This window comes from Rattus norvegicus, chromosome 4 (assembly GCF_036323735.1).
Source record: "Rattus norvegicus strain BN/NHsdMcwi chromosome 4, GRCr8, whole genome shotgun sequence".
NCBI lineage: Eukaryota > Metazoa > Chordata > Mammalia > Rodentia > Muridae > Rattus > Rattus norvegicus.
In genome coordinates, this window is record NC_086022.1 from 79096363 (window position 1) to 79116758 (window position 20396).

The 20396-nt window shown below is 47.1% G+C and overlaps 2 protein-coding genes across 10 annotated transcripts; one reads left to right on the forward strand and one right to left on the reverse strand.

The window, feature by feature from the left end:
• Window positions 1-1445: 1445 nt before the first annotated feature.
• Tmem176b (transmembrane protein 176B) lies at window positions 1446-8901 on the reverse strand. 7 transcript variants are annotated; one of them, NM_001270592.1, is made up of 8 exons: window positions 8869-8901; window positions 8263-8328; window positions 5478-5668; window positions 3834-3944; window positions 3488-3544; window positions 3052-3282; window positions 2133-2252; window positions 1446-1776 (listed from the first exon to the last, which is right to left on the reverse strand). In NM_001270592.1, exons 3-8 carry the CDS (start codon window positions 5661-5663, stop codon window positions 1690-1692), a joined length of 792 nt encoding a protein of 263 aa, NP_001257521.1. In that variant the 5' UTR covers window positions 5664-5668; window positions 8263-8328; window positions 8869-8901; the 3' UTR covers window positions 1446-1689. The 7 variants fall into 7 exon arrangements, with proteins under 7 accessions (NP_001257521.1, NP_001257520.1, NP_001257523.1 ...); NM_001270591.1 differs by having other exon boundaries at window positions 5478-5671; NM_001270594.1 differs by lacking the exon at window positions 8263-8328.
• Window positions 5584-13137, forward strand: Tmem176a (transmembrane protein 176A). Of its 3 annotated transcripts, none has more exons than XM_063285768.1 (8): window positions 5584-5716; window positions 9252-9465; window positions 10066-10263; window positions 10474-10584; window positions 11611-11667; window positions 11778-11996; window positions 12444-12554; window positions 12881-13134. In XM_063285768.1, the coding sequence occupies exons 1-8, from the start codon at window positions 5694-5696 to the stop codon at window positions 12917-12919; spliced, it is 972 nt and encodes a 323-aa protein (XP_063141838.1). In that variant the 5' UTR covers window positions 5584-5693; the 3' UTR covers window positions 12920-13134. The 3 variants fall into 3 exon arrangements, with proteins under 3 accessions (XP_063141838.1, XP_063141839.1, NP_001034097.1); XM_063285769.1 differs by having other exon boundaries at window positions 5699-5716; window positions 9383-9465; NM_001039008.1 differs by lacking the exon at window positions 5584-5716 and having other exon boundaries at window positions 9457-9465; window positions 12881-13137.
• The last annotated feature ends 7259 nt before the right edge of the window (window positions 13138-20396 follow it).

The following is a 20396-nucleotide window of genomic DNA, read 5'->3' on the forward strand; positions in this document are numbered from 1 at the left end:
TCCTTTTTCTATCATACTCTTCTTCCTTTTTTTTTTTTTTGACTTAATAAAAATATGCCTGGGATCAAGGCACTACCAATTTTCCCTTGGGGTTTTTTGGTTCAAAAAAGGCTGTCTTTGCCCTTTATCTTCACAATGTTCTCTTTCTATAAGAAGACCAGTCATGTTGGATCTGGACCCACCCTGATAACTGTATTTCAGCCTTCTAAGATTTCTACGAAAAGACTTTCTTTGCAAACACGGTCACATTCTGAGCCACTGGGGATTGCACATTCAACATAGATTTTGAGAGGAACACAGTAATTGTAACACATAATGCCCGTGACCTCCAACTCCACCTCAGAAATTGATGAAATTGTGCCCTCTCTTGACTTCTGAGGCATCCTGGACTGCCCCTGCTGTACTATGGGCTGGAATCTTTGCAGGTGGAATTCTGGGCACCTATGAATGACAACTAAGAAGTACTCCTGCCTAAGTAAGCCATAGTTTCGTGAGATTTAGTTAACAGCCAGGTAACTGGGCACTACCAAATGTGCCAGGGCACACTAAGACAGGGGAATGCTCATCACTTTGCACTGCCCCAAGTAGTCAAGCACCAATAGCAATCGGAGTCTCTCCTCTGAGTGTCATCTTTATAACTTCCTGTGTTCCTCACCTCTGATGGAAACTCAACAAATACTGCACACTACTTTCTTGCCATCACACTCTTTGTAGTGTGATGCCTCACCTTCTTTTTTTTTTTTTTTTTTTTTTTTTTTTTTGGAGCTGAGGACTGAACCCAGGGCCTTGTGAAAGCGCTCTACCACTGAGCTAAATCCCCAACCCAGATGCCTCACCTTCTAAACAAATTATTTTTAATTCCATGAGACCCAAACCTATTGGCCTGACTGTGGCAGGTGACTCCTGAACATGCAGTGGGCTGGGTTCTGGGAGAATCAACTTGACAGTATGTAGGATCACCTGAAAGATGGGCTTCTCTGTATACATATGGGGGTGAGGGGGTAATTTGATTATGTTAATTGGGGGAGAGATCCATCTACTATGGAGCCACCATTCCCTAGGTATGGAATCCTGAACTAAGAGCAGAGAAAGAGAGATAAGCACTAGTGTGCACACATTTATGATTCTCTGCTTCTGATTATGGAGGTGATATGACCAGCTGCTTCAGGCTTCTGCTGCTTTGACACCCTCCGCCATGATGGACAGCATACTAAGATAAACCCTTTCTCCCACAAGTTGTTTTTGCTGAGTCAGGAAGAGAAACTAAATAATGGCGTAGAAGGTTCCAGGCACTTGGGTTATGTTCACTTTACATAGTAGAAGGGAGGCAAACCCTGGAGAAGGGTGTGATAGACATCAGAGGCATACAACTGCTACCAGGCTCCATCACCACTCAAGGAACAGCCTTCCCTGCTCATCGTCTGTACCAATGAAGAGCCCACACCTTTCTGTGAGAGGGTATTTTTTTCTAGTTGTTTCTGCTTTATCAGCATTGGAGAAAATGACATAATATCTGTTCATGGAAGAAAGGACATTGGTGTGAGGACAGCGGGGAGACAGGAAGAGAAAAAGGGCTGGACAGTGGCTACATCAGAAGTAAGCATGTGCTGCGGGGCCAGAAGAGGCCTTAGGATCAGTGCCGTTCTCCCTGGATTACTCTGGACAGGGACACATGTGGGTTTGGACAGCTCATGGGGTAACAGGAATCTTCTCTTTGGTCGGGGAGGCCGGTGCCGAATCCCCCCCAAGAAGCTTCTTCTCTGTCTCTTCATCATTCTGCAAAGAAAACAGGAGGAAGACCTTAATGAATGGAGAGAAAGCACAAGGAGGCAGATGGCTTCTGCACTTGAAACCAGGAGAAGAAAGGAGGGTCAGGGAACAGCAGCAAGGAGGGGGATCTCCTCAGGGAAGATGAGGGGTGGAGTAACTTCGACAGACAGAGGGTGGAATTAGCATGAAGGCAGCCACAGGGAGGCATGAGGTAACAGAAGTAAGCCAGACGAGAGATGGATTTACACTCCACAGACAATGAGGGGTGAGTGAGGATTAGGGACTTCCAAACCCATGTGCCCCTCTCCCGTTTTCACTGCCCAGACCCATACTGTCCAGCAAGCCCCTTCCTGAACACTCACCAAGACCTGGGAGTTCCGGCCACACATACTCCGGAGACTTAGTCCCAGGGAAGCCACAGACACAACAATCTTCAGGATACAGATAACCGTGAACAGGATGCAGAATGCCAGGAACAAGTTCTAGAGGCAAAGGAGGAACAGACTCAGCCAAGTGTCGGTTCCTCTGATTCACATCACCACCTTACCAAAGCCACACTTGGTGCAGACACTTTCCAGCAAGACAGGTGGCATCTTCTAGTGACCGGTGCCCACCATTTCTAACCCACTTGCTTGACTGGTGGGAATGACAACATGCCATCAATCCCCTCACTGACCTGATAGTTCTAATTCCTGCCTCTTGAAAAGCCCACCAGACTCCTGAGACCTGATGGATATACAGGATATTCGGGATACAGATAACCGTGAAGGGAGGCCGGAGGCACATGAAGGAGCTGCTATAGGTTCTCAGGATGACAGCCCAGCGGGGCTCCCAGGCAAGAGCCACATCATCTGCTGACCACACGAGTGCCTCAGTGTCAACACCCAGCCATGGTGAGCCCTTGGATGACTACACCCACTATTTCTCTAGGAAAATCCAGGTGTGAACTGTCTCAACCCAGCCACCCCAGAGAACTGTGAACACTGAATAAAGCGGCGTTTAATCTATCATATCAGGAGGTGATATCTGATGCATCAATAAGTAGGTAAGTGGAATAGCCATTCAATAAAAGGACAGAGGGGCGGCCTACAGTCTGTGCCCCTATAACTTTAATTCAGGGATCTTCTTATACAAAGGTCTGAGAAACGCCCCCAGCTTCAATGGCAGCTTTCTAACCAAAGGTCTTGGGGGCAGGAAGGCCAAGTTCACAGAGCTTGTTTCTTCCTGCCCTCCAGGGCTCCAGTCCCTGAGAGCAAGGGTGGGTATGTGATCTGTTCTCACCATCATCATTCTCAGGTACTCTCTGCACCTCTCTGTCCTCCAGTCTGAGTCGTCAGTGAATCGCACTGACCGAAACCTATCGACAATGCTTGGTTGTAAGGAGTCACATGTGGAACTGATCTCGAAGTAGTAGGAAGCACTGGTTTGCCAGATGAGGCTTTTCACACCCATAACGGTAGCAGCTGCAGCTGTAGCAGAGCAAGCCAGGAGGAGCAGCCGTGATATGTGGCCCTGGAAGAGAGAGGTCCTCAGTGGCAGAGTCACAGAACCACAGCCTCAAACCTGCCCAACTTCCCTGCTGCTGTGTCTGGAAGCCCCTTCTAACGCCCCAGGAAAGACCCATTTTATTGGAAACTAAAGGATAAAAGGTAGAAAAGTGCAGGAACGGTAGCCATTTCGGGGGAACAGGGTTAATAAAGAGGAAGTCGAGACTCACGGACAGTTTTCCCTGTCCCATCTCATGGATGACGATACCCACTCCAGCCAAAATTGCCTGGAAAGACAAGACACCAGAAAAAAAATGGCCTCCAGTTTACTGTTTTTGGGCTAGGTTTCCCATCATGCTTCCACCAACAGCTCCTAGAACAGCCTGACTAAAGCAGGGTTCAAAAGTTAAGCAAGCTCTCCCCTCCCCAAAAGGCAGCATATGAGCAGACACTTGTCACTTGTGTCCTGCCCTTTCTAAACTTGCCCAGAAAAAAGTGCATCAGAAGGTTTTCTCCAGCCCCAAGGCAACTGTTCCCTTTTGCCTCCACTGAGCTCTCTGCTAGTTTCTTACTCACCACAGACCCTGACCAGAAGGCACAACCAGAGGCACACAGCTCTGTCCAAGGCCCGAAGTAGAGACACACTCCAAGAACACAGCTCACAAGCCCCAGCAATATCTGGGTCACCTGCAAGACAGGAGGGGAAAAAAAAAACCAACTCCCTTCACATTCCAGGGATAACTGCACGCTCCAACCCAGGGCCTGGGCTTCCTCTTTTTCTCTGCTTTGGCCTCCTTGTAGCTCAGATTCTGGAAGGATCTGTCCTAACATCCATTGAGTCACGCTAGTCTGCGCTGCTCTCTGTTTGTCTGTCTTTCATTGCTGTTCCCTGACACCATTGCTTTCTGCTGATTCTTACTATTCCCATCTCTTTCTCCCTCCTGAATGTCATCCTGCCAAATCCAGCACCTACCTTCAGCATCCGACCCCAACCTAAGTCCTCATATCCATGTGGAGGGTTCTGTATAGACAGGATGTAGTGCTGAGGGGCAGGGGATGAACATGTGGAGACATACATGAGCCCTTGGATTCAATCCCCAGGGCCAGATAAGCCTTGATGAGGTTACCCATGCCTGTAAGCCCGGCAGTGGGAAAGTGGAGGCAGGGAATTCAGAAGTTCAAGGCCATCCTGATACATGACTAATTTGAGGCCAGCATAGACCATATAAGGTCTTGTCTGAGGAAAAAAAGAAATACCAGAGAAAAAGCTGTGGCTGCAGATAGCCTACCTTGAGGGACACGTCCCAGTCAAGCTCAAGGCAGGCTCTTTAAGGAGTCATCCCAGGCAGTGATTAACAAGATGGCATTTAAAAGGCCATTTCCTTGAACTATGAGCTTTTCTGGGGCTATCCTACTGCGTGATGCTCGCCACTGCTCCACCCCATCCTGATCTTCTCACCTCATGGGAGCAGTCCCAGTAAACCACAGACAGCCCTAACTCTGATGAGTGTTCTAGAAAACCCATCTGTCACTGACTCCTGTACCCCATCTGCATTTCCTTTTACCACCTTGGATTCATCCATTAGATTGTGCCAAGCCCGACACCCCAAGAATGGTCTCTCCTGTCTTCCAAGGTTCTTATCATCTTCTCTAAGCTTCTGCATGTCCCTGGCCTTATTTCTTCCTTACACTCCAAACCCACCCCATCCCAAATTAGAGGGGTCCATTAAAAAGATCTGGATTCCTGTTTCTACTCATTCTAACTGCTCTGACACACCAGCACGAAACCTGGATCCTTCTTACCTGGGCTCCTCCTGGTTCTGAGGCAGCCTGAGCCCAGTCTGTGCTCAAAGCTCATGCACAGAAACTGGTCCTGAGCTCCTCCCTTTGTCACTAAAGCAAAATGGCTCCTTATCAGCCATGAGTCCCTGTTCTGCCAGTCTTTACCTTCATAGCATTGGCTGAACTCACAGCCCTGAAAATCTTCTCCTGTCACCCAGTCTCTGTCAGACACAGCCCTCTCTGCACCAAAGAAGTTAGTTATGCCTTTCCATCCCAATCCCTGCACAGAAAAATTCCAAATCCTTGCCCCAAATGCAAGGGGACCCTTGAGCTTGTGCACTTCTCTGAGGATCCAGCACACTTTCCTCTGCATCCTATCTACAAGGGGAGACCCCACCCTCTGAGCCACCTCAGTAACCCATGACCACTCGCTCTCACCCCTAGAGACAGCTGCCCATAGTGGATTCTGGCCTGAGGGTAGGAGAGAAACTTCTTCAGGGAGCCCATAGCTCCCAGCAGCTGCTCCAAGGCTGATTTGTGGTGGATGTGGATGCTGATCTGGGCAGACTGAGGGCGTGTGGAAGTCACTTTGACTCCATCCACAGTCACTGTGGCTTGGGCCATTTTTCCTGCTGGGGAAAACAACAGAGACAGATGAAGTGCAGGGATCAGGAAAGGTAAGGGGGAGGTGGAGTGGCTCAAAGGCTCAAGGTGAGGAGGATCTTCCAAGCAGTGCTGATACCACTGTCACAGTGGTCCTGATTTGAGATTCAAATCTCTTCTAGAGCCTTCACCAGGCACAGCCCTGGGCCCCTTCCCCAAAGGATTAACGGAATGTTATTGTTTAAATGTTTGATGCTCTATGCGATGCTCCTCACAGGCCCACAGGGCTTGCTTGGCTGGCTTGGCTTGTGGGGAGGGTGGGGATTATGGAGATTTAGGAAGTGGAAACTGGTTGGAAGATATATGTCAATAGGGCACACCTTAGAAGAGCATCTAATCCCCCTCATATTCATTCTCTCCCCTCTCTCCCCTTTATCCTCTCTCTTTCCTTCCTGACCTCCTTGAGGCAAGCAGCCTCTAGGACTCATTGCTTCTGCTCTTATATTTGCCTTGCCTGGGGCCCAGAGCAATGGCCTGACCTCAGCTCAAAATGCTAAAAGCAGTAATCCATGCAAACAAACCTATAAATCTCCCCTCCTTCGAGTTGTTTTATTCACAGTAACATGAGGCTGCCTAACACTAACATAGCTTGGCTTGGATCTCAGTGGGACAAAAAGGAACCCGTGTTTACACACACGCACACACACACACACGCGCGCGCGCGCGCGCGCACACACACACACACACACACACACACACACACACACACACACACGATATTTTTACTAGTTAAAACATTGAAAACAAGGGCCAAGGAGACGGCTCAGTGAATAAGAAGTCGCCGTAGAGGTCCAAAGGACCAGGCTTCAGATCCCAGAATCCAAGTAAATGCCAAGCAGGCATGATGGTTTCCTGTGATCCCAGCGGGGATGGGGGGTGGGGTAGAGACAAGATCCCCAGGGCAAGCTGGCTAGCTAAGTAAGCCCTGTGTTTAGCTGAGAGAATGCACCTCAATTAAATAGAAAGTAATCAAGGAAGACATGCAATGCCAACTTTAGGCTTCCACAGGCATGCTCACACACATCACATACACGTGCACCTACACATACACATATGTGGCATGTGTGCCCATATACATATCAACACACAGGCGCACAGACTATACGCATATACATCAAAGTACAAAAGATTAAGGAGAGTATAACTTAAAAACCTTCCTTTGTCTCTTCTCCCAGTTGCCTCGTTGCCTTTCATATGGGAACTAACATGACCAGTTTCTTGCAGAGCCTCCAATGGCATGTTTGGTACACAGAGTATGTAAACATATTCCTTCTCACCCTTCCTCACAAATGGCCACCTAGTTCTGTACAACAAGGCATTGATGTGGCCATATGTTTTAGAATCATCCTACACCAGTCTATCCAAAACTTCCATTTGTATGACTGCATAATACCCCTATCTATGCACGTGTGTGTCTGTCACAATATTGGAACAGTGTCCTATTGACAGACACCCAGGTTATTTCCAACCCCTTTGTATCACAAGCAGGGTGGAAGGAATAATGCGTTTTTAGTGGCCATTGTTAGTCCCCCCCGCCCCGTGGATGTTGTAGCAATGACCGTATAGGAGTGTTTTGAAGAATGGAGCCACCCTCCCCACTCACTGAGTGTGCCAGCATCTTCTGCTTTCTTCCATTTTACCTAAGAGATATCGCATTCTATTATAGGTTTTCATTTAATGCAAAAATTTGCTCCATTTTCAATGCTTATCTTGAAGTCTGACGAATGTCTGTCTTCATCCAAACACAGCTACAATCAAGGCATAGAAATGTGTGCACTGCAAAAAGTTCCCTCCAGGTATGGTGGCACACAACTTTAATCCCAGCACTCTGGAGGCAGAGGCTGGTGGGTTTCTGTGAGTTGGAGGATAGCCTGGTCTACATGGCAAGTTCTGGGCTGGCCAGGTATACACAATGAGATCCTGTCTAAAACATAAAAGTAACAATTCCCCAATACTCTCTCCAAGTAAAGCCTCCTTCCAGCTTGGCTGTCATTGTATCACCAAGCCTTTCATCACCCAGAGATCTGGCTGTCTGTTTTTCAAAGGCATTTTTTTTTAGTTTATTGTTTTGTTGTAATTTTTTTTAGTGTATTGTTTTGTAAGTTCCTCCTTCACACGCTTCCTGATTATTTTTCATTGAAGTTCTTTTATATTTGAAAATTACGATCGGCAGTATGTACTCATTTGTATATCCATATGAACAGGTGTGTTTAAATTACAAACACAGTAATTTAAAAAGAGAAGTTGATCTTTGAACTGTGTCATAATTTGGTAGATACAGAGGCAAGGACCCATGGTACTGGTCCAGGTATTGTTTCCTGAAAAACAGTTTCTACTGTGGTATACACCACCTTTCTCCCACTACCTTGAGTTTCCACAGGGCCTCGGGCTCACAAGGCCTTCATATTCTGCCTGTTACTGGTTTAGAACAGCCATTTTAGCCCCTCTATCCAAAACAAGTTCTGCACAGTGTCTCTCCTGGGCAGTCTAGTTGCTGACAACCACTCTGTCTCACCCCCTTTCCCATCCCTTGTATTTTTCCCACACCTCTTTGACTCACCTCTCTTCAGGAGGGACGGAGAGACTTCACAGAAATGCAAATGAAGGCCTTAGGTTCTCCCCTTCCCTTGAGGTTCCAGGAATAAAGCCTTAGTTGTGTGCTGCCCCCCTCCAGACCCCTAGTGCTACCACTGCCCTGGCCACTCAGAATCCTGTTGCTTCCTCTACAGAGCAGGAACTAAACCCTTAGGCACCAAGAACCCTCTCACCACTGCGGCCAGGACTCCAGATAGCAGCTCTCTTTGACACCCCTCCTCCCAGTGCCCAGAAACGGAGAAAAGAAACACCCTGTGTCTTCACTCCATAGCCATCCCACCTCTGTGTGGTCTCAGACTCTGTTCTCAGAACACAGATGTGAGGCACTGGTAATCATGGAAGGCAAAGCCAGAATCTGGCTTCTCCAGCCTCAGCCCTGTTTCTAGAGTCACATCCTCTGTCCAACATGTCCCTCCCTCCCCAGAGTCCTACAGAAAAGCAGAGAGGGACCAAAGAAGAAACATCCTGAGCCAGGATGATGCTTGAGGAGTAGGCTTGGAGACTCCTCCAGAGAAAGGTCCCTGTACTCCAAAAAGGGGCTACCCTGGGGCCATGAAGGATCCTGCCTCACCTGCTGTCCTCAGAGATGGGTGGGGCTGGAACTAAGAAGTCTGGGAGGAGCTGACTTAAAGCTGACCCCAGAGGGAGGAGAGCAAGAAGGGGTGGAGGGATAGGGGCCTGACCTAGAGTTTCTTATTTTTCCAGCAAGTAGCTGACAGGAAAGGGCCCCACTGGAGGGGGTTCTGTCAGGAGTAGATGACCAGGCCTGTATCAGGGATGCAGGTGACACAGGGCCACTCATTCACCCGAGGTGATACAGGCCTGCACTTGATCAGAAAGCTCCAACCCTGACGGGACTGGGAGAGAAAGCACTGTGGAATCAAAGGATTCCACAGGATCGATCACCGCCAACCCAACTCAGTCCTACCTCACCCACCTTCTCCACCTCTCCAGTGCCCAGGGAGGAACTGGCTGCTGGAAAACCCCTGAAGGGGCCCTCAGTCCCAGCTGCCTGCCAGGAAGTGCTGAAGGCTACCCATCCTCCCTCCCCTTCTGGCTCCCACCCAAGTTCTTCCTCCTGCCAGGGCTGAAGTTCTCAACTACTGCCAGCTCCTCTGTGCGCTTTGGCCTTCCCTGCTGCACACTTCCCTGGTCCCAGAGGAACCAGGTAAGGCAGCCCACCATCACTTCAGCATAGCCCACCCTCGTCCACCCAGATCCTTCCAGTCTGGCTCTGAGAGCTTACTAGGGGAATGGGCACATTGAGGTGTGCCTCCAGGAACAGGTGTGGCCTCCATCTCCACCACTCAATTCTGTGGGGACAGGATCAGTCAGTGCTAGGCGTTCATCCAAGGCGATGGGGGCTTCTGGGTGAGGTGGTCCCTGGGACCCTGACAGGGAGGAGATAATTGCAACAGGCAGCAGCTGGAGGGGTCACTGTTTAAGGGGCTTGGGCTCTGATCTGGACTCAGAGAACTCTGGGGAGAAGGGACCCAGTCAGGATGGGGTGGAGAGGTTAAGTCATGTGGATTCTGCTTGATCTAGACATCAGACCCCTGAAGACCATGGCAGTGGGGCACAAAGCAAATGTGGGCTGAAGAGGGTGCTCCAGCATCAGGCTTCCCTGACAGACAACCCTCCAAAGGAGCCAAGGATACAGATCACAGCCAGGGACAGCCTTTCTGTGTCTCTGTTCCTGTCCAACTCCAAGAAGCCCCTGTAAAATCTGCTGAGTACTTCTTCCCGCTGTTCCTTTTCTCCCTCACAGACAATGTCCACAGACATGGGGACTGCAGATGTCGGCGAGGTGGACCCTGAAGCCCCACAACCCACCAACATTGAAGTGCACATCCATCAGGAGTCTGTCCTGGCCAAACTCCTGCTGGCTGGATGCTCGTTTCTAAGGGTCCCAGCATCTGCCTCCACCCAGAGCCAGGGCAGCAGCAGAGTGCTGGTGGCCTCCTGGGTGAGTGTAGCTATGTGCTTGATGGGCCAGGGGAGGGACCCTCACTCAGGCTAAGGAGTTTCCTTCTCTTGCTTGCTATACTTCCCTCTGGCCTCCTCTATGCCTAAGACATTGAGTTGGCTTTGTTTTCTCATTAGTCCAAGCCGTGTGTGCAGACAGTTGCTGGGCCTGCTGCTGGAGAGCTGGGTTTTCAAGTCCTCTCTCTTCCAGGTGGTGCAGATCGTGCTGGGGATCCTGAGTGTGGTTCTGGGCGGAATTCTCTACATCTGCCACTATTTAGCCATGAATACCCAGGGTGCCCCATTCTGGACCGGGATCGTGGTGAGTGTGGCTGTGGCTATGTGAAGGTCCAAGGCTGTCCAAAGGGATAGCGGTCCCTCTGCTTCCCTCCCACCACCGCCATTGACATAGCATCCCAGAGTGTATAGCCAAACAGAACCTGAATGACATAAGCCAGTTTGGTGCTTGTGTACATTTGTCTCTTGTCCCATGCTTCTCCCAGCAGGCTGGCAGAGGATCCTTGCCATCAGTAGGATCAAGGGTTAAGGTCCTCAGGGCTTACCACCTCTAATGTCTGCCCCGAGACAGGGGAAGTGGAGCATTCGGGCAGGAAACACGATCTTCTGACTCTCTTACTTCCTTATGCTCATCCTATGGGGATCCAGGAATGAGCTCTGTCAGAAAGTGCTTGCTATCATATTTAATGGCACCTGGTTGATCTGGTCGTGGGTATAAAGAACTTTCCGATAGACCCACGCTTTCACCAAAACATATATATTTATTGATAGGAGACATTAAAAATAACTACGCTAATCCACCCAGTGGCAGGAATATATGGTTAGTTACAGCATAATCAAATAGGATCAGGACCCATATGTCCACTGACCTGATCAGACTTCCTGCTCTTCTCTCCTAGTCAGGTGGACCCAACAGCTGCTAAGACAAGTGTCTGGATCTGAGGTTGCCTAAAGTCACATTCTGCATTCCCAACTTTTTCCAAATACATGGATCCTTTCCTGGTCCCTGGAACATTCATCAAGGATTTAGTGTGACTTTAAAAAAACGGTTGAAGGGATGGATAGGAAGGAGCCCACCTCGCTTAACCATGTGCAACTTCGGTGTCAATAAAACAGTGTCCTACAGCCTCACAGCTGTGCTCCAGCTCATTGCCCCACACAGTGACTCCACCATAGGCAGCAAAGCGTAGCAAAACATCTGGGATGTAGAGGAAATGCTATAGGCCAGGTAGCTGGCACTGCAGACGGCGAGCACAGGGGAAATGAGGCAGGGGATTAACAGGCATTTGTCCTGATTTGTACTGATTCTTCTGGTTCAATCTCTCCTTAGGCTATGCTGGCTGGAGCTGTCGCCTTTCTTCAAAAGAAACGGGGTGGTACCTGCTGGGTGAGTTTAGGACCAGGCAAGACCCAGGCTCTGCCTCAAGGCTGTGCTAGACACACAGGCTGGCTAAAACTGAATCTTTGAGGTTTCCTGCTATTTCCTGCTCTACCTAGGCCCTGATGAGGATCCTTCTTGTGCTGGCGAGTTTCTGCACAGCTGTGGCCGCCATTGTTATTGGGTCCAGGGAGTTCAATAATTACTGGTACTATCTCAGAGATGATGTCTGTAAAAGCGACACTTCATATCGCTGGTCCACCATGCCCAGCATCACCCCAGTTCCCGAAGAAGCTAATAGGATAGGACTGTGCAAATACTACACAAGCATGCTAAAGGTAAGTGTGGACAGAGACTAAGGTGGCACTCCATCAGCAGTAGGTACTCCTCCTCCTGGTCTTGGCGACTGTTCTTAAAGATGCAGGCATGAGTGAGCAAATCAGAAACTGTTCCCATTGCTGTGGGAATCACATACTGTTAGGAAAGAAACACGACCAGCCACAAACCATGCATAACCCAGGATTGCAAGCACAGCAAGGGTCACCAACATGGTGAATGTGTGTCCTTCCTGAAGCAATCACTCAGGTCACAGCTCAGGCTGCTGAGGAGAGTGGAAAAGGTTTCTGGTGAGCTCTACCCTCTATATCCAAGATTCCCTCCCCATTCCAGAAGCTGTAGACTTGGAAGTGATGGTTAGAAAGTGACCCTGGTTGGGAGAGAGAATGGAGAGGGGCGGGAGTGTGGCCATCACTCTAGCATGCTTGTCTTTTGCCCTGTGTTCCCAGACCCTGCTCATAAGCCTCCAGGCAATGCTCTTGGGTGTCTGGGTGCTGCTGCTCCTGGCTTCTCTCATCCCTGTATGTGTCTACCTCTGGAAAAGATTCTTCACAAAGGCGGTGAGTCCCTGTGTTGGTATGTTTGGGGCAGTGGTGCTGTACAGATGAGACATGATGCTTGGGGAAGAAGGAAGTCCATTTTGTGGGTTTCAGAAAGAATCATGCCTTTCTGTCCTATCCAGTACAGTTCCTCTTTCCAACCAACGTCCCTATCCAAAGAAGCCAGAGAAGGCCACATCTATCCTAGGCCCATGGAGGTTTTAGTCACAGGTCCTGTGTTGCTGAGACTGGCTCTCGCTGGCTCCAGAACTACCTGGCCTAGAGCACAGAACCTTGTTTTCCTTTCTCTTCCTGTCACTAACATCTCGCCCTGGCTTCTTCCTTAGGAAACAGAGAAGAAACTGCTGGGTGCAGCTGTGATCTAGCCCCAACTTTCCTCTTGCTCTGGGAGTCCCCCTTCTGAAGCCTGAAAGAAGCGTCAGGCAGGAAGAAGACCCTACCCCACTACCAGGGCCATCGCTGTGGCCTGGCCCCACCCAACACCACAGCAGCTCACAAGAGCACTTGCTCAGTTCTCCTCTGCCTTCACCACCCTGCATCCCTTCTCAGGCAGCAACTTGATAATAAACTCCCGTGCTACCGCTGGCGGATTCTTGCTTTGTCACTCCAGAGAACTCTCACTGGCTGGGAAGCAGGGCAGTGTGAGGACAGCAAGTCTTGATGCTCCCCACATAGCTCCAACCTCCTAGCCAGGCCTAGAATCATGCAACCTGTAAACACCTGACTGGGTGTGCAGGGTGAGGGGGTAGGGTCTGTCTCCTGAGTTCTGATTTAAGAAGATGGATGTCTGGTAGTTGGAATGAATAGGTTTTTATTTCTACTGTTGAGCAAAATCAAGACATAACACCAAGATACAATCATTTCAGAAGTCTCGTTGATTTATTTTGGGGTTGTTGAAGGTGGAGACTTGCTATGTAGCACAATCTAAACTTGAACTCATGATCCTTCTGCCTCAGCCTCCTGAGTATTAGGATTACAGATGTGTTTCACCATCCTGGTTCTGAAAACCTATTTTTTCTCCCAAGTTAACTATCCATTGATATGGTGAGAAAAACTCCAGATTGTCTTGTAAAAATACCTAAAATTTTAGGACAGCTTATGATTTGTATATTTAAAAATCCCCAATATCTATATGATCAGGAATAGAAGAGCAATCTTAAAGGCTATAATGGAGGCAGGAGGATGACTCCATAGAGCTGAGTCTTGAGTTGGCCTATATCAGGGTTCCTCGAGCACCTGCACAATAGGATTCCTCCTGACGGATCCAGAAGGCTCAGCATGTGCCTGTATCCATGGATAACCTATAACATCAAAAAGATACACCCCAGATTTGAGAGGCAGAAAGACATTCTAGGCGGACTCTAGAGAAACACAGTGTGACCTCTTACATTCCCCTCTGGTAAGAGACCACACAGGAGGAACTGTTGTAAAGTTCTGAGACTGAAATTTTACAGAAGACTGGACACAGGCGCTCTCTCTCTCTCTCTCTTTCTCTCTCTCTCTCTCTCTCTCTCTCTCTCTCTCTCTCTCTCTCTCTCCACTTGATCATATTGTGCTATTCAAGGTTCCCAGATGGGGGAAGTAAGCATTCTCTTAAAATGCCACTACTTGCATAAGCTAGACAATCACACACTGCAGAGTTTCGTGCCTGTGCATACAAACCCACCCAGTCAACACGAGTATTCCTAACAGCCCGAATCCGAGAACACAGTCAAAGCTGCCCACCATGATGAAGAGGGTGGTGTGTAGCAAAGGAGCAGAGACTGCTGTGGACAAAGACGGCTCTGTAGATGGGAACGATGCTGACGGCAGGAAGCAGAAGATCCATTAGAGTGGACAGCTGGCAAAGCACACAGTTAAACTTCAAAACCAAAGACCCCTGTGACCCCTTCACCTCTACTTCCCATCTCTGAATCTAAATGTGGTCACCAAATATGAAAATTAACCAGCTCACTTAACGCTCACCACCTGAAAGTTCTACCACTCCCACAGCACCACCACACGAGCCTGCCGCAGGGCGGGAAAGAAAAGAACCAAAATTTCCAAGGTCCTGCTTTTTATTTTTTTAATTACTTTCAAAGGGGAAACAGGTATGTCTCATTCTATCTCGTGTGCTGGTACGTGTTGCTAGAGGCCATGACGCAGGTGACCTAACCAGTCCTCAGAATGTTCTCTGGTTCCCTGACCATCTTTACTGTCTTTGCCTGCAGTGTGACCATGTCTGTTATACTTTCAAAGAAGGAAAATAAAATCTTACTTAAAAATTAAAAAAGCCCTGCAGACTGGAGAGATGGCTTGGTGGTGAAGGGTGTGTGTCGCTCTTGCTGAGGGTCTGAGTTCCTTGGGATCACCCATGTCAAGCAGCCCACAGTTACTCCAGCTCCAGGGGATCTAACACTGTCTGCTACTTCCTGTGGGCATTGCGTCCCTGTGCAAATACCCACACAAACACACAGACATGATTTTTAAAATACCACTTTTCTCCCCTTTCTGTCTACGGAGAAGTGAGGAGCATTTCCACCACACTCCTGCTGCCATGACATTCTGTCCCAGCGCCAAGCAACAGTGACGCTATGGGTCCAAACCTTTACCTCCTTAAGAAACAAAAAGTAAAGCGATGCCAAAACTAGTCTTATTCTGAGCATTCTAAGAACCTTCTCCTTACTTCAAGGGAACTTGAGCAGAGTCTCCAAGGGAAAGTATAACCTCCCTTCAAGTTTCTACAACAGAAATTCAGCAAGCCCATGTCGTGGTCAGCAGGACTGACCTGGGCAGAAGGTGTGTCTTCAGCGCACAGGGACGGCAAGCGGTGAGCTGCTGGCAGAGGCTGGTGATGGTCCCCTCACCTTCATCTTCTCTCCTTTACTTGTAATAGGTGCCCTGGATATCGATTGTGCACATTGCTTCCCAGGACAAAGACTGTGCTCACCGACTTCCTTTAATGAGCTGATTCTAATACGCAGATTAGGAATTAGTCGTAAGTGTGCCTCCTGTGAAGCACACATAGGAGGTATCCTGTGCTCTCCTTCCTGTCCCTGGAGCAGCCACACAGGTGATTTTGCAATGGAGAGAGAAAGCATAGTCCACACAGCACATGGATTGTGGGATGCCATCTACACAGCTAGAAGTCTGTGTGAAAGAGAAACCTATGTTAGTTTGCATATTCTGTCTTCAAGGCAGAAACCATTCTAACCAATGCATTGTCATCTGACAGAGTGGCAGCTAAGCTCACCCAGCCATCCCATTGTAGACAAAAATCCATCATTAAAAAAAAAACGACCATTGGGGCTGGAGAGATGGCTCAGTGTTAAGAACACTTGCTGGACTTTTAGAGGACACAGGTTCAATTTTCAGTACCTACATGTGTAGAGAGACTTTAATCCAGCAATGTAAAAGTAGGGCCTGGCACTTCCTCCCAGCTCCATGCTCCCAGAAATAAGACGCAGACTCAAAAAAGGTTTACAAATACCTTGGCCATATAGCTAGGCTCTTCTCTGACTAGATCATAACTTAACCCATTTATTTTAATCTACCACATGGCTGGGTACCTGTGTTCAGGTACCATGCGTCTATCTCCTCACATCTTCCCCACGTGAATTGTCCACCCCTGGCCTACCCCAGAATTCCTTTTGCCTCCTGGGTGTCCCTTCTATTCTACCTTATAGGCCATATTTTTTTTAATTGACAGGTGATGCATCCATACAATACATAAGATACACTTGGCTACTCAGGCTAGAATACAGACGCATCCTTAGCACACACCTTTTTAATCCCTCTGGCTGGAATACAGACATGCCCTTAGTACACACTTTTGATCCCAAACAATAAAGGTAAAGTTAGTTTTTAGAAGGAAACACCCATGTTTGAAAGTGATGTCTAATTGGGGCAGATAAAGTGACAAATCAGAGAAAGATTTGACAGAATAGGATGTGCTCAACTCTCACAAGAACAGAGAGGGAAGAAAGGCAGCATAAGAAGGAGCAGTGGAGAGAGAGAGAGAGAGAGAGAGAGAGAGAGAGAGAGAGAGAGAGAAACTAGACATAGGTGAAGACAGAACTAGCCAGAGAATGAGGAACCAGAAGATTAGAACATATTGCCAAAGTTAGTATGAGACCAAGCAGAGCAATTCGGTCAGAGGCCAAGAGAGAAACCAGAATGAATCAGTCAGTTTGGAAAAAGAATTTGAGCCAGAATAGCTGAGTTGAACCAGCCAACAGAGTTCAGAAGAACTAGAAGGGTGGAGCATATACAGCAAACAGTAAGTCTCAGAGGCTGAAAACATTCTAGGCCTAGAATAGATTGTATGGAGGGTAGACACTTCCAGAACTAGGCCTAGGTTAGCAGACAGGGGCAGAAAACCTCAAAGATGACAATTATGTCAGGAGAATAAAAATTACATTTATACTTTGAGTGACTTACAATTCTAAAGGACACTTTTTGTCTCTTATAGTCACCAGGCATGAAAGTGGTAAAAATATATACACACAGGCAAATACTCATATATAAAAATAAATAAGTAAAATAAAGCATTAAAAATTTAGTGTCTTCCTAAGAAGGATCCACAAAACATGTTGGACCACAGCTCACTGCAACTGGGTATGGACCTTAGCAAAAGCTGATGAAAAAGGCACTACTTGGTAAATCATGGAATAAACAGCTCAGAGGAAGACATGTGACTCTTACTTCACTTTACTGGTCTCCATTACATGCATGATCCTCCTTATTACCACCTGCATGCACTGAGGGCATTCATATTGCCCCACAGAAATGTCCTTCAGTCTCTCCTAGTGTGACAAAAGAGAGATCAGCCATGTGCTTAATGGCCACATACCCTCTAGTCCCTAATGCAGTGTCAACAGCCAACTTCAAGTATGAGGTCTTAGGTCCCTAGGCCAGCGCTTAACCTTGTACTGCTCTGTCTCCTGGGAGAAGCTGAAACAAAGCTCTGATCTTTGCTTAAGAATAGTGACCTTTCTAGAATCTCTCAGCTGTGAGTTCTTTTTCACTGCTTCAAAATTGAAGAATGTGCTGCTTTTACCTAAGTCACAGGCAAAAGGAAAGTGCAAAGGGATATATACCATGAAAGTCAGCATAGTAAGTCCCTTGTTGCAGGGGTAGGTGAACGAATGGGAAAGGGAAGATTGGCCTATGGAATCACGCAGGGGTATACAGTGATGGTTTCCCATCACTCTTAACCCAGGAGATGTGTATGTGTTACTAACAAAATGTATACATGTTTATACCCTCTTCTGCATGAATATTATAACTGAGGCACAAACTATACACTACAATGTCCTGTGCCAAGTTAACACCAAAACTGTAGAAGCCAGGATTTGTGTGCAAGTTTCTCATTGTGTCAGCTAACATACACCTGCTCAGCAGCATCTCATTGAACATTCTGCATCACAGGAAGATCATTTCACAGTAATGCCTGGTCACTGCCAGCCATAGAACTTCTGATAAGAGAGTTTCTGACAATGGTTCCCAAACATACAAATCACCACAGTGTTTATAGTGGCCTTGACTATCATCAGCTACAAAAGAAGGAGAAAATACCGTGTGCACCCTTGGAATTAGTGTTTTAGTTCTAATGAAACATGACTTAAAAATACAGATATCTTTATGAAGACTTAAAAACACAGATATTCAAACATAACCACAGAGTCATAGGAAAGACTAAGTTGACTAGAATAGCAAACAATCAAGTGAAGATTTAGCAAATGGAACATCACAATGCCAGGAGTTAGTATACAGCCTTTTCACCAATGACCCTGAGTATTAATGACCTCCGTTTTCTGGCAAAAGGCAAAGACTAGCAGATGGAATTTAAAATAATGACTGATCTAGTCGTAACCTGCAAGAAACACACCTCACCATCAAAGGTAAGCACAGCTTTAGGGGGAAAGACTAGGAACTGACATTCTGAGAAAATCAAACTAGAAAACAGGTTGGTACAGCCATACTAAAATCTAGCTAGTTAGGCTTCAAAGCAAAATTAGTCAGAAGAAGAAAAACATCATGAGGAAATTACAATTCTAAATATAGATGTATTCAAAATGAGTTAACACCAGCTAACACTATAAAAGTGAACAATCTACCTGTAAAGTCACAGATTGGCCTCAGCACTACAATAATACATACAACTTCCCATCCTTCTTGTACCAATAAACTGATCATCCGGAGCCATAAAAACAAAACAAGCAAGGAGAACACAAAACACACGGGTTGATCAATGGAATAGATTAGTTGATCCTGATATAAATCCATGCAGCAACAGCTTCCTGTTTTTTGACAGAATTTAAAAAAACATAATGGAGAAAATACATTTTTAAACAAATGGTTCTGGAAAACTCGATATCCTCACACAGAAGAACAAGCAAACTTCCTGGATCACATCCTTGTACAAAAATAAGCTGAAGGGGTGAAGACCTTAATGGAGGATCTGGAATGCTGAACCTACTAGGGCAAAACACCTCAAAGTATAGGTTCAGGGGGTTCCAATAGCTTGAAAAATAAAGCCAAGAATCAACTGAGATTTCGTGAAATTGAAAGGCTTCTTTCACAACAAAGAAGCTGGTTAGCGGAGTATAGCAGAGTAATAAAACAACCTGTGTGGGGGAGGGGGAGATTGCCAAATAAACATCTGGATTAATATTTAAACTATATAAATATTTAAAGGATTAAATGCCACCCCCAGAAACAACTAGTGGGATGAACAGACAGTTCTCGTTCTCTCTCTCTCTCTCTCTTTTTCTGGGGGGTGTATTGTGTGTGTGTGTGTGGGGGGGTAAGACGGGGTTCTCTGTGTAGCCCTGACTGTCCTAGAACTCACTCTGCAAACCAGGCTGACCTTGAACTCAGAGATCTATCTGTCTCTGCCTCTAGTGCTGGGGTTAAAGGCTTGTGACACCACTGTCTGGCTGAACAGACAGTTCTCAAAAGACACTTTATAAATGGCCAATAGGTGTTAAATGTTCAGTACCTTAGGCACCAGAAAAAATGCAATTAAAGTATATTGAAGGGGCTAAGCGTGCTTCATTTTTAATAACACTCAATGCTCTTGCAGAAAACCTGAATTTGGTTCCAGGAACCCACACCCATCCTTGGGTTTACAACCATCCCTAATTCCAGCTCCAGCTCATCATGCTCCCTCTTCCGGCCACTTACATACATGCAGGCAAAGCACTGATGACACACATAAAGTAAAATAAACCTTTTAAAAACTGCACTGAGGGTCCTATCTTAACCCAGTCATAGTGGCTGTCATTGAGACAAAGAGTACCAAGGACCGTGACCAGGATGTGTGTGGAAAGGAGGACATTTATTTGCCACCGGTGTGGATGTAAATTAGCTCAGCCACTATGGAAATCAGTGTGAAGGTTTCTGAGATATCTGAAAATAGATCTGCCATAGGACCCAGCTGCCACACCCTGTGTATTTACCTAAATACACAGCACATCACAGAGACATTTGCACAGCCATGATATAGCTAGCTGATACAGCAGATGACAGAGGCCAGCCAGCTGGAGATGATTTTGAAATGAAGGATCCCATAAGATAAATACCTAGGTCACCCCAGCAATCAGACAGGAAGTCCTTGGACATGAATTCCCAAAGACGACACCTCTAAAAACGAGACCCGTAGGGAAGCTAAAGACCAGTGGGAAACAGTCCTGGCAAGGCAATCGGAAGACACCCAGAACTATTATGTCCATCTCCCCTCTGTGTGTAGATATAATGGTTGAAAACCCCAACTGCAGTAAAAGACACAAGCCCACGAAGGTGCTCAGTATACTTCAGATGAGACAAAGTAAAAAATAAATATAAGTCAGCATTCGATTA

What these genes read in the sequence shown, in the direction of transcription:
- Tmem176a (XM_063285768.1), top strand. Translation starts at nt 5,694, where the DNA reads ATGAAGTGCAGGGATCAGGAAAG. An exon ending in CATTCTGGACCGGGATCGTG is followed by an intron (nt 10,585 to 11,610) that starts GTGAGTGTGGCT and finishes ATCTCTCCTTAG; the next exon opens with GCTATGCTGGCTGGAGCTGT. An exon ending in AAAGATTCTTCACAAAGGCG is followed by an intron (nt 12,555 to 12,880) that starts GTGAGTCCCTGT and finishes CTTCTTCCTTAG; the next exon opens with GAAACAGAGAAGAAACTGCT.
- Tmem176b (NM_001270594.1), bottom strand. Translation starts at nt 5,663, where the DNA reads ATGGCCCAAGCCACAGTGACTGTGGATGGAGTCAAAGTGACTTCCACA. An exon ending in CCTTCTGGTCAGGGTCTGTG is followed by an intron (nt 3,545 to 3,833) that starts GTGAGTAAGAAA and finishes TTGTCTTTCCAG; the next exon opens with GCAATTTTGGCTGGAGTGGG. An exon ending in GCCGGAACTCCCAGGTCTTG is followed by an intron (nt 1,777 to 2,132) that starts GTGAGTGTTCAG and finishes TTTTCTTTGCAG; the next exon opens with AATGATGAAGAGACAGAGAA.